Source organism: Simochromis diagramma, unplaced genomic scaffold (assembly GCF_900408965.1).
Source record: "Simochromis diagramma unplaced genomic scaffold, fSimDia1.1 OVJJ01000606.1, whole genome shotgun sequence".
NCBI classification, from domain to species: Eukaryota; Metazoa; Chordata; class Actinopteri; order Cichliformes; family Cichlidae; genus Simochromis; species Simochromis diagramma.
This window is the reverse complement of record NW_024387233.1, coordinates 1317661-1331829: the sequence shown is the minus strand read 5'-3', so window position 1 is coordinate 1331829 and position 14169 is coordinate 1317661. Positions and strand designations below refer to the sequence as shown.

Below are 14169 nucleotides of genomic sequence, written 5' to 3'. Positions count from 1 at the left end.
TAGTGACTGAGTAAAGCACCATACAAATGCAGGCCATTTACCATTGAACAATGGGAGTTTTTCCCAACCAGTCTGGTTGTCTTAATTCTCAAGATGATAAAGAGCTGGTCCAGTGTTCCACGACCAGGACGAAAGCCGCATTGTTCCCCCTGTGTTGTGTGGACTTGGAGAAGGCATATGACTGTGTCCTGTGGGAGGTGCTGCTGGAGTATGGGGTGTCTAGCCCATTGCTAAGGGCCATTTACAACCTTTGCAAGAGTTTGGTCTACATAGCCGGCAGTAAGTCGGACTCATTCCTGGTAGGTGATGGACTCCGCCAGGGCTGCCCTTTGTCACTGATTCTGGTCATAGTTTTCATGGACAGAATTTCTAGGCATAGCCAAGTGGCGGAAGGCTTTCACTTGGGTGGTCTCAGGATCTCATCTGTTTTTGCAGATAATGTGGTTCTGTTGGCTTCATTGGGTGATGGCCTCCAGCTCCCCTTGGAACGGTTCGCAGCCGAGTTCAAAGCGGTGGGAATGAGAATCAGCACCTCCAAATCTGGGGCCATGGTCCTCAGCCGGAAAAGGGTGGATTGCCCGCTCCGGGTCGGGGACGAGTTCCTGCCCCAAGTGGAGGAGTTCAAGTATCTCAGGGCTTTCTCTGAAGGGTGGCTGGCCTCTCCCTTAGAGATGGGGTGAGAAGTTCAGCCATCCGCGGGGGCAGCAGCCCCGGATAATCGGAAGAAGATGGACGGATGGCGTTGTTGTAGTGAACCGCTCAGTGTCAGCTCATCTTTATTCTGCTTGATTTTTTTTTTAATTATTTTACTGCATTTAGAAAGACATTTTCAGCTCTGCTTCTACTTTGTTGACGTATTAAACATATTTCAGTCTTACCTTACATCATACTGTGCATTGTGCTGATGTTTGTTGTGTTTAATATTCATGTGGTGGAAGAAAACAGTTTCTCAAATTCATAAAATCTACATCTTACAGTATAAAGCGCCTCGAGCCGACTGTTTTTTGCAATTTAGTGCAATATATAAAAAAAACTGAATATAAATTTAGGCACTTCCGCCCTGGCTTCGCTTTTATAACGGTGTCTTTGACTTTGAAAGGATCGTAAACCCGCTTCCTGTGTGCGCTGCCGCTGGCTTGCGCTCTCAGATTGAGTGATCGGTCCCAGCTCAGCATCCAGCCTTCACACCGGACGGTGCGCCTGTGAGAGGAAGAGCAGAGCCGCTCTCTGTCGTTCAGCTTCTTCACTGAGTTTACAGCCTCGCTGACAGAACTTTGGCCTTTTTGGAGCTTCGGATCTTCGTTTTACAACATTTCATCCCGGCGTAAACAAGCGGAATTTAAGCTTTGGAGGAGAGCGCAGCGGAGGTCTGGAGATGAACCCCCCGTGTGCCCGCTGTGGCAAGATCGTGTACCCGACGGAGAAAGTCAGCTGCCTGGACAAGGTGGGAACTTTTCTTTGGGGACAAATCAGACGTTAAACAAAATGATGAAAACAGTTTAACACACAGAAATGCGTGTAAACTGGAGGTGGGTCACGTGAACGGTGAAGTGAGGAAAACTCACCTTTCAAACCCTTTTTAAGCTTCATGCTTGTAAAAACACTGGATCATTATTATATATAACTACCTTATGAGTGCAACGCTAGTGTGGGTTATTTAAGATGGTCTAGTGACAAAAGCTGTGATACACCGTCGTAGAGACCAATTGTGTGGGTGTTCCGTTTAATTTACCAAATTTATTTCCTCTGTTATTTAAATTTATCTAAAACAAACAAATGAATATATTTCTGTTAATTTAGATTAAACCCAGCTTGCTATAAACACAGTTTACAGTTTTTTAATGTCATCGGTCAGCTCACTTCAGTTGTTTTTCTCTATATTTTTGTAAGTAAAATTGTTAAAGTGTCACAATCACAGATCCAGAAACATTGTAACAGCCAGCTGTTAACATAGCGCAGACTTCCTTTTAAATAAGTGCTCGAATGGCTCAATGATATGATGAATAATGGCTGTAACAGGAATGTTTTGGACCATCTTTGCTCTTAAATTCCGGCGTAAAACCACATTGTTAATTTGTGCATTTGCTGGTAACCTCTGTAATAGTCGCTTGCATAATGGTGATAAATTATTAAAATATGTTCAGCAGCCTCATGCATTCACTGTCAGTCCTGTGAGGGATCAGATGACACAACAGCATGTAGGCAGCAGCGCACATAATATTAGCTCCTCGTCTTCATCACAAAAGACTCTTGTTTTAGGAATCAGCAGCAGATCAACAGTTTTTGATTGTAGAAGTAAGAAGAAAATATGTGGATCCAACTTTATTATAAGAGCTCAGCAATGAGGAGAGTGTGGTTTATAAAGAGAGAGCAGGCTGGACCAAATGCTACCTGAAAGTCTGGGTTATAATAGAACTAAAGGCAGTGTTGGAGGCAGTCATTTAGAGAGGGACGCAGGCAAAGAAAGAAGTTTAAGGAGAATGTGAGAAAAAGAAGGTCGAGGGACATAAAGACGTTTGCTATTCAAGCACGTCCCTGCTGTCCCTTACAAAATAACCTTTAATCAGACGTTTTCACAGGTGACACTCATTTTACATTTTTGACTCAAAGTCTGAAAATAAAACTAAAGAAATAAAAAAAGAAATCCAGGATTCTGTTTATCATTTGTGTTTTAATTAAAAGTTCCTGCAGGATCAGCATTAAAAATAACAGCAGAAATGTTTTAGCGCACAGTTCCTGTTCTTGCCATGAAGAGTATTTCAGAGTTAGCAGCTTTTTCTAGATCCAATGTGATTCTGAGACCTCGTCTTTGGTCATTTTTTTTTTATATCAAATCCTGATCCAGTACCAGTGTTAAATATACATATATAAGCTGTATTACTCACTAAGGAAGAGACTGGGAACCAGTCATGAAGTGTGAGGCAACATCAGGGCAGAGTTAAACACTGATTTACTTAATTTAAAAAAAATTAAATAAATGTGACCAATTTAAATTTACAGAACTGGATTTTGTTATTAGCATATTAACAGGACTAAAATCAAAATAAAAAAGGTAAATTTAAGATTTAAGCTCAGTGTGGAAGTCTTTTCTGTACTTTGATTTGACTGTGAATGACATTAAAGGAGTCGCCCCCTACTGGCTGTTACAAAGAAAGCAGGTTTAAGGCACCTCTGTAGCAGCTTTGCTTCTCTGGTTCTTCGAGTTCTCTGTTTACTGCACTTTTTTTTTTTTTTTTTCTATTGTATCCCAGGGAACATACTGCAAATGGTTGCATCACGCATGTCCCAGCTCACAGTCTTGGCAGGAAAAACAAACAAAAAACTTTAATCTGAATTTTAACAAAATACGTTGTACAGAAAGATTAAAAACATCCACGCGGACAGTTAACAAAAGAACAGAAGAGAGATGACGTTGTAACATAAATACACACCAGGAGGAACCAGGAGGAGGAAACTAAGGAACAGATGAACTTAAAAAGAAAACCATTTAAGGAGGGAAGTCAACTGACTTTCAAAATAAAACAGGAAGTGAATTGAAAGTGTGACTGTCCATGCGGATGCTAATCTGCAACATAAAGGCAGAAAACCTTAAAGCCTCTTGAAAATGGCTCCAGCTGTTGTTTAGCCAATCTTCTTGAAGTACAAAAATTGTAGTAAAGATAACAGATACAATATTTGATTGCTTGACACAGAGTCAAATATCAGCCTAACTGTGCATTAGTCCATTTCTAGTTCTTTCTTTACTGAAACTGAGTGTGTGCTCTGTGCAGTGGAAAATAAAAGTTTGACCTGTTACAGGTTCACAGAGGATTTGCATTTCAACACATCCTGCTCTTTGACTGCACTTAAGTAGAGGATTAATATGGAAGTCATATGACCATGTTGACATCTCGAACATAAAATGCAGTCGCTTTCTAACTAATTTGACTTTGACTTTGACTAATCCCAGAGCGGGACAGATGGAGGACGATCTGTGCTGGATATTAAAACGAGTAAAACAGGATCATATCTGTCACATTTTCTTCTGAACAAATATCAGTTTGTTTTCAGCTTCATACGTCATGTAGAAAAGTTTCTGATTTATGTAGCAACATAAGGTGGAGCTGCTCAATCAGAGTGTTTGTAGTCTGGTGGTTGTTATCATGTGATCAATCATTGATAGTCTTGTGATAACAGGTGGCATAAGAAGCAGGAGCTTCCCACTGGGACTCTCAGATTTTGGCACATGCAAAAGGACTCTGTGCAGACGAGGTGTGAGATCTTAGATGTGACTTGTAGTGTGGGGACACCTTCACAGGTGAAACAAAGGCAAAATTAGCTGAATGCAAACATCAAACTAAAACCAGCGACCTTTCAGGGGTCAAGAGTCAGTGACCTGGAGTCACTCACATACCTGAGGCATCTCTCGCCTGAGTGCCTGAGAACGGGGCGGCACCGAATACCATTTGAAGGCTCCGGTTCTTCATCAGTAATTAAACAGCCAAAAGTGAGAGACCGAGCAGGTTGGAGGTGCTTGATTTTTTTTCAAAACTTGACAAAATGACCATATAGGAAATAAAAACAAATACCTGTTCTGAGCAGCATGGGGTCAGTACTGTGGCTGCAACAAGGAAGTGTGGCTATAGAAGTCTATGATAAAGACCAGCGTGACCACAGTAAACACTTCCCACAGGACTCAGTTTTCAGTGTTATTTAATACATTATGATGCTTAGTTTGTATATTAAACTTCATCAGAATCCAAAAGCAGAAGAAAGACAGGTGGAGAGCTTTAGGGTGGATCTGTCCTGTCACTGACTGGTTTCAAAAAGCTAAGCTGATGATGACCAAAATGCTCAACTTAAGACTTTAAAAACTGGACACTGCAAATGTTTGGGTGACATTATCATAGCTGCATCTGTCTTTTATGCATAGCTGTGGTCACTAGCTGCTCTCTCACTGTGTGATCAAACAGAGCAGTGCTAGCAGCCGAGATCAAGCCTGTTGATTAGCAACTTTTTTTTTTTTTTAAGAAATTTGGTAAAGAGCTACAAAAACAGACTGAATCTAGAAACAAAGTGACTCAAGTGTGATGCTCACCTGTGAGCGAGAAGGACTTCAGGCACTCAAGCTGAGCTGATATGCATTTCCACATTTAAATAAGCAAATAAATAGGCAAATGCATCCCTACCCATGCCTAACATCTGCCTTTAACCACGTCTTATTACATGAGCAGAACTTCCTACAAGCAACTAACCACAGATATTAGTAGAGCCTGAGCGATATACTGGTGGGGCCGATGTTAGCTATCTGACGATTATATTGGTATCTACATTTATAAATACGTCATACATTAAAATTGAAAAGTAAGCAAGAGATGGGAGAACCAGAAGTTGTTTGCATATGCTTGTGCAACATCCCAACTGGAAACATGCATGAGTGGGCTGCTACCAACACAACAGCCAGCTGATCCTTACAGAGTTGGGCAGGAAAGTAGCGTCCATGACTTGCTGTGACAGAAAGACTCATAAATAACCTCACATAACAAATGTTATGTAAATCTCTTTATGTTTGGTGTGTCTGAAAGACGTAGATGGATCTTATTTTTAAATGCACAAATATCTGCACTGGTCCTATAAATTCAACATCAGTCGTGCTCTAATTTATGGATTTAACACAAAGGGAAGGCAATGTGGAAGTGCCTTAGACCTGCATTCTTAACGTCCACAGGGAGGGTGAAAACTGTGGTTCTGAAATCAATGCCCTGACCTCTGTAATAACTTTACAGGTGAGTTTACAGGTTCGGTGGCTCGTGTCATGTCACAGTGAATGAAAAATGTAGTTGATTTAGTCATTTTCAAGTTTCAGACAGAAACATGATCCACAACTGCGTCTTCACGTCCAGTTTCAAAATACCAAGACAGGCAAAATGTGGTGTTTGAGGTTTCATGTGACTTCATAAAACAATGGGTGATGGCTGTAGCCATCGTTTGTACCATTAATGCATCATAGCCATTACTGTACTAACCAGGAAGTTCAATGAGGAAAACCACAGAATGAAGCTTGAAAAAGTCTCCATGAAAAGGTCGCAGAGATTTCCGACACAAACTCCAAACTAATTCTACACAAACACAGATCAGTTCAAACCTCAGTTTTTCTTCTGAGGGGATGAAAACACACTAAGTGACAAACAGGCCACATCATCATAAAGTAATTATTCTGATATACTTCGGCGATCGTGGCTCAAGAGTTGGGAGTTCGCCTTGTAATCGGAAGGTTGCTGGTTCGAGCCCCGGCTTGGACAGTCTCGGTCGTTGTGTCCTTGGGCGAGACACTTCACTTCACCCTTTGCCTACTGGTGGTGGTCAGAGGCGCCAGTGTCCGGCAGCCTCGCCTCTGTCAGTGCGCCCCAGGGTGGCTGTGGCTACAATGTAGCTTGCCATCACCAGTGTGTGAATGGGTGGATGACAGGTTGTGTAAAGCGCTTTGGGGTCCTTAGGGACTAGTAAAGCGCTATACAAATACAGGCCATTTACCATTTATATGCTTCCAGTTCACCAATTTCCTGTACATCTCTGTAGATGACATCTTTCACCAGCGTAGCATGCTTACTGGGCTTTAATGGTTCCACGAGGGTATCACTGAACTATGGAAGCATTTGAATCTATTGATTCGAGTGTGAATCTGTGTGTTTTCAGAACTGGCACAAAGGATGTTTCCACTGCGAAGTTTGCAAGATGACGCTGAACATGAAGAACTACAAAGGCTATGATAAGAAACCCTACTGCAACGCGTGAGTCCCGAGTCTCTCTCTCTGTAGATTATAAATAACTTCAAATACTCTCCAACGTTTTGCATGTTGTACTGCATAATGACAGGTTTGCAGAGTGCTTATCTAACCTTGCCTTGACTCAAGTGTGACGATTATACGTCCACGAACGTTGTGCGAGTATAAACAGCATCGCCTGGCTGTAGCTGCTGTGTTATTATCTGCAGGCGGCTCATATCTGTGTGGTGATGCTTCCAGGTTTTTATAGCAGCGGTGGTTTCAGTTTTTGGTTGGTTTCAGTGGTTTTGGTTGCGAGCCCAGCCCAACTTCACTCCACCACTGTTGCTTCTCCCACAGAGCATTTCACTTTTCTGTTAGCATGTTCTGCTTGTTATGATCTGTGCAGATTGAGACACAACACTACTGTTTGTTGCCAGTAGAGGATACTTACTGTGCGCTGCCAGACCTTCACAGACGAGATTACAAACTCTCCAAGGATTCAAGACTTGGATCTGCATTTGATGGATGATGGGAGTAAATTACAGCTTGTGCTGCAGACCTTGTTGTAGTATCTTATTGGGAGGTTGTGCTTTTGACCTATGACCCTGTTGCTGTTAGTTGTTCAATGATCTGAGTGTCTGTCCTTGTTGCAGATTGCTCTAACAAGCAGCATCGACCAGTAAAATAAGAATGCAACACTCCATTTATTCACTCAGCTGTTGTCTACTGCTTCCTGCTAAATGTGCAGCTGTTTGGTGTTTTTTTTGTTTAAACTGTTGACAGTTAAACAGATTCCAAAGTAGATTAAGGAGACGGGACTTTCCTCAATCAGGACGGACTAAAGCTTGAAGCTCTGAGGTCAACTTTTCAGTGAAAATGCTGAGGATGTCACATTTCTGAATTAAAGAGTAGTAGTGGACTATTATTGGTTACATACCGAGGGTTCAGAGACGTTGTGCGGCTTCTTATATGTTGGCAACAGAAATGCTGAAGTTAGCTGCAGGTTTTTTTTGAATTCGACTTCCAGGCTGTTAAACTCGACACACTCATCAGCTGTTATAAGTGTTTTATGTTTGTTGTTGCAGAGAGCGTTGTTTACGGTGTAATCACGCCTGAGACTACACCGTAGACCTTTGATGTATTTGAACGGGTCATGGTGGTGACCTGATGACACGGCGTCTCTCTTTCTTCCAATAAGCCAGATGTGCACTGGTACCACTGCTGTTGGCGTACAGTCTTTTTAACTACACATTGCAACAATTAACATCTATTAAAGCAGAAAACTAGAAAACTCTCCACAGGTTTGTCAATTTTAATACTTTCTGTAATCGTGATAATTTAATAACAGTCAAGTTAAAAGTTTCCAAGTAGGAGAATAAACAAGAAAACCCCTCAGATGTATTAATGTACAAAAACAGGTAAATATTTGGACGATGTCCAGAAGATTTTGAGTGATGTTGCCAACTCATTCATTTGTTGTATTACAGTGTAACCATTAGTTACTGTCCTTGCAGACTTTACTAAACTAGTAAGAAAAGCTTTTAGCAGAAAACAACAAAACCTGGTTGATGCATTTATATAGTGGAAGCAGGTATCAGTGTGTTTGTAGCAAAGTCTCTGAAATGAGCTGAATATTTGTAGGAGCTTTATCAGAAAGTTATCTTTTGAATGGCAGCCAGCTGTGAAGAGAACAAGTACACTTTGTCCACCGCATCGACTTACTGGCCTCACACACAAACACACAACAGGGCTTAAAGTCAGAGGCATTAAATCGACCTTTGACTGTGGTTAAAAATACGTTTCCTGGTGTTGACCTGGTCAGTGTTTCCTCCTGTAAACAAGCAGCACTTTAAGCTTAAAAAGGGACTCAGAGCGAAAACACTGGTGGCTTTTTCACTCAGACGTCTTACTCTATGAAAGTGTTTCATCTTTGGGGTGGGTGGTATCCTTCTGTTTTTCATGGCCTCATCCCTTCCTGACACTCTGTGGTACAATTCTGTCACAGCATTTGTGTTAAAAATACGTTAAAGCTTAGATACTCGTGACTTAAGTCGTTGTAGTGCAATCAGACAACCACATAAACAGAAATATCAGGTGGCTGATCCAATTATTGTTGTATGAGTAATGTACAATACTGAGTAACAGCATGGTTAAGGAGCTCCAGGCTCTGTCCATGCTAACGTCTCCATGTTGTAAACGAGTGTGACAGACAACATCTGGTAAAACCAGCATGGTTTGGCAGTATTTTCTTCCATGAAAAGTCATTTGTGTGCAAGCTGTGCATGCAAATATCTTCTAAACACTTCATGAGTACAGAGAAACACCCAGAGCTAAAAATTCAAGTGTCAAAAACTGCAGTTCCTGCAGGCACCACTTGAGGTGCACTCTTAAAACGAATCAGTTCCTGTAGACTCACATGTTACAATGTCAAAGAGACACTCTGGTTTTGCCCTCGGTGGGTTGTTTCCCCTCAAAACCACTGTGTCAGGTGGATGTTTTACAGCTGGGCCCCTGGATAACTGGATTAGGGACACGGCTGCATTGATTAACAGGCGTCCCTGCCCAGGCAGCTTCTGGTCTTTAAACAGGGCCTTCTCAGTTATGTGTGGGTGTGCTGCTGATGCCTTTTGGAGCATTTTAATGGACTCACTAACAACATGACTTGCTGTGACGTCGGGCTAGCGATTTTGCGAGCCCTGCACCTGAATCAAATGTTTAGTTCATTACCAGGTCTCTGGAGAACCTCAAGACATGTTGAGGAGGTCATTTAGCCATTTAAATCAGCTGTGTTGGATGAAGCACACATCTAAAACCTGCAGGACACCGGCCCTCGAGGCCTGGAGTTTGATGACTTTGGCCTCGGGGATCAAGGACGTAGCAATAGTGTCCCATAGTGGGGCACTAAATCTGCCAATCAAAAGAAAAATGTTCGCTGGTTCACCTTTGGTTTTTTATCTTGTTAGTTAAGTGGTTGTTGCTTTCACAGCTGAGGCTGCTCTGTAGTCAAACGCAGTAAATAATGTCAGTTCAGGGTCCTTGTCTTTATTTTATTACAGTACTGAAAATGATGGCCTTGGGATTTCTAAATACCCTGGTATACCATTATCTCATGATAGCCCCCATGTCTACTCACCATCAACTGAAATGAGATTTACAAATGCTGTGTCACTTGCTAAATGAGAATGACTCACACTTGTTTTCTACAAGCACCTTTAAGCTGTTTTTGCCTCTTAAGTTTCTGCTGCACAAAAAGCCAAGTCTATGTTTTGTGTCATATAACTTGTATGCATAGAGTTTAACCACTGCCTGTAACATTGTGTGTTAATTTAGGTCAGCCCTCACTCCACTTTCACACACTCTAATGGCTTTAGTGTGTGTTTTTCCCATAAAACACATTAGAGTGTGTTTGCTCTCTGCTGAAGAAAGTCACAGCAGGTCAGTCATTAAATTGGTCCACTTACCACGGCAGCTTTAAAGTCGTACATATATCTGAGGTTTCATGTTATGTTCCACATTCGGTGCTTTTGGTATTTTAATTAGAAAGAACTTAACTCACAATCATACATTTCACCTCTCCTGGCCTGGGAGGACCTTTCAGACTATGGGAACAAACACATGAGAATGATTTCTGGCCTAAGTGGAAAGAAAAGTTGATTTTTTTAGTAATTTTACCAAGTTAAAACATTTGATATGACATAGAAACCCAGACCATAATACCTGTAAAATGTTTACCTTTAGATCTACCATATATGTACAGTTAGTAATAGAAACTTTAGACTACAAGCAACATGCAACCATACATCAAACTCTATCGGCTTTATCTACCTCACATCCATGTGGGCGTAGCCCAAGTCCAAGTCTGATTATTGAGCAAATACATCTCTCTTAATCTTTATAACTGTTCATTCTTGTGCTTAGTGATATTTGATGGTAGAATCTAAGCTTCTACTTGGATAATGGTTTCAGCCTGCAGACTGATTGCCTGACAAGTGTTGGATCTGTCTGTATACATTCTGTTTTTCCCTTATTTGTACTTGAAGGTCCAAAGGACAGGATGTAAATCATTGCTGTGGCATAGTTATCTCCATCCATCAGGGTGGGACAGTCAGGACACGCTGCCAGTCCATCACACGGCTCCCTCTTGCAGCGGCAGGAACATTTTGTTTTCATTTAACACCATGAACAGTATTTTCTTTTTGGAGATGATTTGCATTTTTTGTTTTCCAAAGCAAAGCAATTTATGATTTTTTATAGGATATATTCAATTAAGTTTATTTTTTGCAAAATGTCTTACTCTGTTGATGTCATATATAATGATGTACATCATTTGTTTCCAAGGGTTTAATGAAAATGCATAAAAATTAACAATGTTGGATACCAACAGATAGTTCCACTAAAGAAGCTGCTTTAAATGCATTAAATCATTGCTCATTTTGAGGCATATGGTACGATTGTTGTTAATGTTTCATTTAATGTGATCAGATCTAATAAACGTATTATCAACTGTTTCCTGATGGGAGGGAAAAAGCAAAAAGTCAAAGAGAACTCACAAGAAAAAGCCAGGCGTCTGTTTGTGTAAAGGTTTAAGTATTAACAGGTCATGTGACAGAGACTCGTGTAGTGATCAATGAGTCCCAGTCAGCATGTAATGTCCAGGGTTGTTGTTACAAAGTAAATAAAACCATTGCTTCTGTGCGGTGTATGGGGCACAACAAACAAGCTCCGTCTCTCAGCACAAAGTCTCAAAACATGGTAACTTCAACTTTTGTATTAATTTTGTCTTTAAATGCAGGAAAAATCAAACATTTATAACTGCAGCCTAAAAATATACGGAGTTCCTGCAAAAGTCTTAACCTCCTAAGACCTGAACTCTTCCACTGCATGCATCTTTCATTTCTTTGGTATTTGGGCTGATTGGGGCCTGATGACTGTAAAAACAAAGAATTACCAGATTTTGTTTTTACCTTATTTTTGTTTTTAAGAAAAATCAGAGCCACATATGAGGATATTCGTTTAAAATTTTGATAGAACAGTAGCAGTATAATGTCCTCGTAAGTGGATATCAGGCCCATGTAGAGCAAAATTTAGTATTTTGGTCTAAATAAGCCAAAATGTGATGTCCACATATGTGGGCGCAGGTCCTAGGAGGTTAATGGTGGAAAAAGATGAAGGAGCCATATTTCCCTTTCTTGCCAGTTTTTGAGTCGCTGTGTGTGATTAGTTCCTTCCACTGCTGCCTGGCCTGCTGTCTCTGTCTGTTTGTTACTCTGTCAGGTTTGTTTACTGTGCAGAAAGTGGCTGCAGACTTCCTGCAGGGAGTTCTTACTCATCAGTGAGAGTTTTGCTTTTGTACCTCACTGTTACATGTAGCGCTCAGTGTACAAACCAGCATCCTGTAATTACAGCGTCTCTGTGAGGCTGCGACTCTGACGCGCCTTGTTTTTAGTGCTGCCGTATATAACTGCTGTCTATTGTGCAAAAGCCCGGCAGCCATGTTTTTCTTGGCTGCTTGTGTCATCCCTCACCATTGTTGAGCTGTGGCTGAAGTCAACACTAGAGTGACAACAATAACATCTGAATTGATGGCCTCATTTCTTATTTTTAGCTTTTTTCTATCACTCATTTTATTCTTGATGTTCTTTGTAAAATAGCAGGTTTGATCATTAAAATGAGTTAAATCTAGACTTCCTTATTGAAGTATTTAAATGGAGGAAATGCTAGTTTTTAACTTTAGACTTTAAAGTGGGTACAGAGAGTATTTATCGTCAGTGGCAATGCGGAGTCCTGACAGTTTCTTTTAAGCACCCGTCTGCTCTTTGAGTTTGCACTTATTTTACAGTTTCTTCCATTAAATATCAGCTTCATTGCTATAAAACACTGCAATAGTTCCATAGCCTTAAAGGTTAAAGAAGTATTTTCTTCCCACCCTCACTGAAGCTTCCATCCACATGCAGTTTTGCAGCTTTTTTGCAAGACTAACCCAATCCCAGATAGGCTGTTAACTTGAAATGTGTGTCAGCAGTGCTATGGTCACTCTTCAGTGAGCTAATAAGGCTTTAATGCCAAGGATCCTGAGATTTTAATCACTGTATTGATACCAATTTTGGTCACCACCTCTTTAGAATCGTCACTGCTGCAATCCACAACAGTTGTGGCCGAAGGTTTTGGCAGTGGCACCAACACAAGCAAAAACTCACCAGTTCGTGGGTGAACTGAGTTAACTTTAATGTCATGATGCTTGGTGTAAAGGTTAAATAGGTTTCTTACATTAGATGTACATCTAGTGGAATTCAGTTGAAGCGTATTATGAGTTGAATATTTTGCATGATTTCCAAATCTGCAGATATTCAAATATGATGATACACATGACAAACATGAAAAACGCACATCATACATTGAATTGACAGTTTGGCTAATGTGAAAATATTTGTAGAAAAATGGATAATAATGTGAATGTGTGCTGCTGATGTATTACACAGCGGTGGCCTCAAGGATAAAGAGGCCACCGCTGAAAATTCTTTAACCTTCAACCTTGAATGAATGCACTATTGAAAAGAGTCCTTTTATGTGCTTTATTGACATCCTTGCTTCACCTGTCTAATTCAGACACATGGGATACTGTCAGGTGTGGATTGTTTGGCATTGATTGTTCACTTATCTGGGAGCCAAAGTGCAGGACACAGCATTCAATAATAAGTCAGCCTTTTTTTTGCATCTGATGATAAAATAAACAAAGTTCAAATCTAAAGAATGTCTACAAAGACAAAAATATAAATGCAGAATCCAAAAACTCAAATATATTAATTAAGAATACCAAATTTCAACAAAAATCTCGGGACCATGACATATGTCCTTTTTAACATGGACAACGTTTATATTAAATTATTATTTGAGTATAAATAAAGATTCTTTATGTTAGACGTGAGGACAGACGCAACTGACCTCTTTTTCACTTCAGAGGGAAACTAAAGGTCTGCGGATCTAACGACCATAGTCCCGTGCTTTCCAAAATCCTATCTACACTCCAAAAGGCGAGGGGGGCAACAAAAAAAAGAACAGGGGGGCAAGTAGGGACAAGGATTACAGAGGCACATGAGAGCCAAAACTCTAACATGCAATGCCTACTGACTTCACTAATGGACTAATGCAACCAGAAACTAGCTTTCACAAGCAGTAATGCTGCAGAGAAACCTCAAGCTGTCGCCTCTCACACACAGGGCTCAGTGTTTTCTTCAGGCAAAGGCACACACGCATGGATTCCTGTGGCAGGTCATGGGTTGAGTTTTAATCTGTTGTGTCTGAACCAGGACAGCGTACGACCTCTGAGCTGTTTCATTAACGAGGCTCTGACACGCCGAACTTTGACCACTGTCTGCAGGGCCTGAGAGTCATCGTTTGTCAGCGTTGTCAGATTAAATTGTCT

The 14169-nt window shown here is 40.8% G+C and overlaps 1 protein-coding gene across 2 annotated transcripts in view; it reads left to right on the top strand.

Moving 5' to 3' along the window:
- The first annotated feature begins 1149 nt into the window (after positions 1-1149).
- Positions 1150-14169, top strand: part of LOC120746893 (LIM zinc-binding domain-containing Nebulette-like) — a 171141-nt gene continuing 158121 nt past the window's right edge. Inside the window, exons 1-2 of one of the 2 annotated variants that reach the window (XM_040052423.1) lie at positions 1150-1444; positions 6676-6770. In XM_040052423.1, coding sequence (XP_039908357.1) covers positions 1376-1444; positions 6676-6770 — 164 coding nt within the window. In that variant the 5' untranslated portion in view covers positions 1150-1375. The remainder of the gene's footprint in view (positions 1445-6675; positions 6771-14169) is intronic. The other variant, XM_040052424.1, reaches the window with a different exon arrangement.